We start from the raw sequence: 5,000 nt of genomic DNA on the forward strand, positions 1-5,000 counted from the left end.
TGTTATACTGAATATCACACAGAGGGAGGCTGTTATACTGAATATCACACAGAGGGAGGCTGTTATACTGAATATCACACAGAGGGAGGCTGTTATACTGGATATCACACAGAGGGAGGCTGTTATACTGAATTATATTCACTCCCTCTGTGTGATATTGCTTAAGTAGGGGGGGGGTAATAAACAACACAGTTTCCCCATCACAGATCTTTATTGGTGTCAAAATACACATTATCACTCCATAGTCAACACACACACACACACACACACACACACACACACACACACACACACACACACACACACAGACACTCACAGACACTCACACACAGACACTCACAGACACTCACAGACACTCACACACAGACACACACACACACACACAGACACTCACAGACACTCACAGACACTCACACACAGACACACACACACACACACACTCACACACAGACACTCACAGACACTCACAGACACTCACACACAGACACTCACAGACACACACACACACACACACACACACACACACACACACACACACACACACAGACACTCACAGACACTCACAGACACACACTCACTCACACACAGACACTCACAGACACTCACACACACTCACACACACACACACACACACTCACACACACTCACACACAGAGACACACACAGACACACACAGACACTCACAGACACACACACACACACACACACTCACACTCACAGACACACACACAGACACACAAAGACACACACAGACACACACAGACACACACACACACAGACACTCACACACACACACACACAAACACTCACAGACACACACACAGACACACAAAGACACTCACAGACACACACACACACACAGACACACACACACACACACAGACACACACACACACACACACACACTCACAGACACACACACAGACACACACACACACGTGCAGCAGAATGGGGTATAACTGATACACTACAGTAGTAGAAGGTATAAAAGTGGGACAGGAGAAGGTTAAAGGTCAGAGGTCAGAAGAAGTCCAGGTCCTCTGGGGCGTCCAGGTCCCGATACTCTAAGATGCTGCGAGGGTCTCCACGCACCCCCCTACACACACACACACACACACACACACACACACAGAACAAATAATAGTTTTTGTTATCGAAGAAGTTTCTTTAACTATGCAACAAACAAACAGACAGACAGAGAGACAGACAGACAGGCAGGCAGGCAGACAGACAGACAGGCAGACAGGTAGACAGACAGACAGAATGACAGACACAGACAGACAGTGAGACAGACAGACAGACAGAGAGACAGACAGGCAGACAGACAGAGAGGCAGACAGACAGGCAGGCAGACAGATAGACAGACACACAGACAAGCAGACAGACAGGCAGGCAGACAGGCAGACAGACAGATAGACACACAGACAGACAAACAGACAGACAGACAGGCAGACACGCAGACAGACAGACAGACACACAGACAAACAGACAGACAGACAGACACGCAGACAGGCAAACAGAGAGACAGTCAGACAGGCAGAGAGACAGACAGACAGGCAGAGAGACAGACAGGCAGACAGACAGGCAGACAGACACACAGACAGACAGACAAGCAGACAGACAGACAGACAGGCAGACAGACAGGCAGGCAGACACACAGACAGACAGACAGACGGACGGGCAGACAGACAGACCTGTTGTTGATGTTGTTGTTGCGTTTCCCTGGATACGCTCCGTGTCCACGGTAGTTGTCATAGTTACCATGGTTACCGCGGCCGCCGAACTGGTTATGAGGGTAAGGGGGGGCACCTGGAACACACACACACACACACACACACACACACACACACACACACACACACACACACAGGCGTCAGTCACATGACAGCAGTAGCTGGGGTGTGTGTGAGGTGGTCTCCATGGTAACGTACCGGGGAGGCGGTGCTGAGGAGGGTATCCCAGCAGGCTCTGGGGCTGGGCGGGGTAACCTGGAGGGGGCGCTGAACACACACACACACACACACACACACACACACACACACACACACCATACACACACATACACACACAGACACACAGACACACACACACACACACACACACACACACACACACACACACGACAAATCAGTATATAAGCCTGCAGCAAGCAGCTCAAAACCAGAGTGACCAACAGTAGAATATTGCAGAGGATTTTGGCACGTTTCTTTGGGCCGCTACTCGCTACCATGTTTAGCTGTGTGGCTCATTCCACGCATGCACGATCCTTACAAGCTGTACCTCGTTGTCAAGGTGACTAATCAGGCTTTCCAACCATATCAAACACAATACCAACTGGTGTTATTAAATGGGAGGAATAATCAATCAAAATAACGTTTCAGAACTTTTTTGGAGGAGTTTATAAGCCTGCAGTTTCCCATTTTGTGTGTGTATGGTGTGTGTGTGTGTGTGTGTGTGTGTGTGTGTGTGTGTGTGTGTGTATGGTGTCTGTGTGTGTGTGCAGTGTTTCCTCTATATGCATTTATTGGTGGCGTGCCGCCACGAATGAATTTCCTCCGCCACTAATTGATTCAGACAGTCCACTTTGATTCAGGCTGCGCAGAAAGGCAGCGAGTTATTATGACCAGAGAACAGAAAAAATGCAGATTGAAGCTAGATTTAGGCCGCTTCCAGACCTACATTTCGTAACGATTTAGGGCGTAGTTAGTTACAATATGTTACAATGTTGCAATTAACCTCGTCGTTTGTGTTCGCACTGCAATCGAGACTGAATCGCTCTCAACAGGCGCGCGGTGCGAGGCCACGCGCTTTCAAAACAGTTTTGTGATTGGTCCGAATTTAGCAGGACATTTGGATTTCAGGAAATCACTCCTCTCTCTCTCTCTTCGCTAGCTTCGAACTATTCCTAGAAATATGCGCGGGGCAAAAATAATCTATTGCCTCTAAAATCACCACGAACAGAACGGCGGAGGTACGGGTAAGCAGGGCTCATGTCGGTGTCATGAAAGGTAAGAGTTGGTTTTCTTTAACTCAGCTGATGCATTACCTTGCTGTTGTTGTTTACCGAATGCTCCATCTGACTGTCACACTGTGATTTTACTTTTGTAAACAGTTAATGAGTAACGTTAGCCGGTTTTGTGCGTGTACTCATGTAGGCCTACTTGTATCGATGAGCTGATGATCTTTCATTGTGCGTGTGTGTGTGTGTGTGTGTGTGTGTGTGTGTATGTGACTGTCAGTCACAAGTTTATATTCTACGGATGTTGTTCAGTGCTGTATGCGCGTTCCCGGTTCCATGTGTACTCTACCCTTGTGTACTTTCGATGAGCTGATTATCTCTCGTGTACTTCATATTCATATACCTGCTCGGCTTTAATGACTTAACCGCTATTAAAGAAATGATAATTGTTGCCACCCTCTAGTTTTTGTTGAAATTACGTCTTTGTTTTGAGCGCCAGTGCGTGTTTTACGTGAAAAAAAATCGCAACTGACTGCTCCGCCACTAATGTGAAAAATCCTGGAGGAAACACTGCGTGTGTGTGTGTGTGTGTGTGTGTGTGTGTGTGTGTGTGTGTGTGTGTGTGTGTGTGTATTGGCGCTTTTACACTACCGACCCGGGCCGCATTTGTATCCTACCTAAGTGTCGTACTTTCAGAAACGCTTCAGACCTGGAAACCAGACCTAACCCTAACCCTCCATCTCACCAGACCTGGACCTTCTCTATTAGCTACATGTTCACATCCAGTCATTAGTCAACTACATGTTCACATCCAGTCATTAGTCAACTACATGTTCACATCCAGTCATCAGTCAACTACATGTTCACATCCAGTCATCAGTCAGCTACATGTTCACATCCAGTCATTAGTCAACTACATGTTCACATCCAGTCATCAGTCAGCTACATGTTCACATCCAGTCATCAGTCAACTACATGTTCACATCCAGTCATCAGTCAGCTACATGTTCACATCCAGTCATTAGTCAACTACATGTTCACATCCAGTCATCAGTCAGCTACATGTTCACATCCAGTCATTAGACAACTACATGTTCACATCCAGTCATCAGTCAACTACATGCTCACATCCAGTCATTAGACAACTACATGTTCACATCCAGTCATTAGACAACTACATGCTCACATCCAGTCATTAGACAACTACATGTTCACATCCAGTCATTAGACAACTACATGCTCACATCCAGTCATTAGTCAACTACATGCTCACATCCAGTCATTAGTCAACTACATGCTCACATCCAGTCATTAGTCAACTACATGCTCACATCCAGTCATTAGTCAACTACATGTTCACATCCAGTCATCAGTCAACTACATGTTCACATCCAGTCATTAGACAACTACATGTTCACATCCAGTCATTAGTCAACTACATGTTCACATCCAGTCATTAGTCATCTACATGTTCACATCCAGTCATTAGACAACTACATGTTCACATCCAGTCATTAGACAACTACATGTTCACATCCAGTCATTAGTCATCTACATGTTCACATCCAGTCATTAGACAACTACATGTTCACATCCAGTCATTAGACAACTACATGCTCACATCCAGTCATTAGTCAACTACATGTTCACATCCAGTCATCAGTCAACTACATGTTCACATCCAGTCATTAGTCAACTACATGCTCACATCCAGTCATTAGACAACTACATGCTCACATCCAGTCATTAGTTAACTACATGTTCACATCCAGTCATCAGTCAACTACATGCTCACATCCAGTCATTAGACAACTACATGTTCACATCCAGTCATTAGACAACTACATGTTCACATCCAGTCATTAGTCAACTACATGTTCACATCCAGTCATCAGTCAACTACATGTTCACATCCAGTCATTAGTCATCTACATGCTCACATCCAGTCATCCGCTCACTGCTCTCCATTAAAAACCCTTTCCTCTGGTAATAAGGAATTGGCAAGAATAGATCGATATAAATAGATCAACATAATGCAGCA

At 45.8% G+C, this 5,000-nt stretch overlaps 1 protein-coding gene across 1 annotated transcript in view; it reads right to left on the reverse strand.

Annotated features, from left to right (window-relative positions):
- Window positions 1-255: 255 nt before the first annotated feature.
- LOC308169564 (serrate RNA effector molecule homolog) overlaps window positions 256-5,000 on the reverse strand; it is a 38,781-nt gene continuing 34,036 nt past the window's right edge. The window contains exons 19-21 of the mRNA XM_080544246.1: window positions 1,932-2,000; window positions 1,695-1,809; window positions 256-1,096 (exon numbers count right to left, since the gene is read on the reverse strand). Of these exons, the coding sequence (XP_080400372.1) occupies window positions 1,021-1,096; window positions 1,695-1,809; window positions 1,932-2,000 (260 nt within the window). The 3' untranslated portion in view covers window positions 256-1,020. The remainder of the gene's footprint in view (window positions 1,097-1,694; window positions 1,810-1,931; window positions 2,001-5,000) is intronic.

This window comes from Nansenia antarctica, assembly GCF_963989245.1.
Source record: "Nansenia antarctica genome assembly, chromosome: 13".
Lineage (NCBI taxonomy): Eukaryota > Metazoa > Chordata > Actinopteri > Argentiniformes > Microstomatidae > Nansenia > Nansenia antarctica.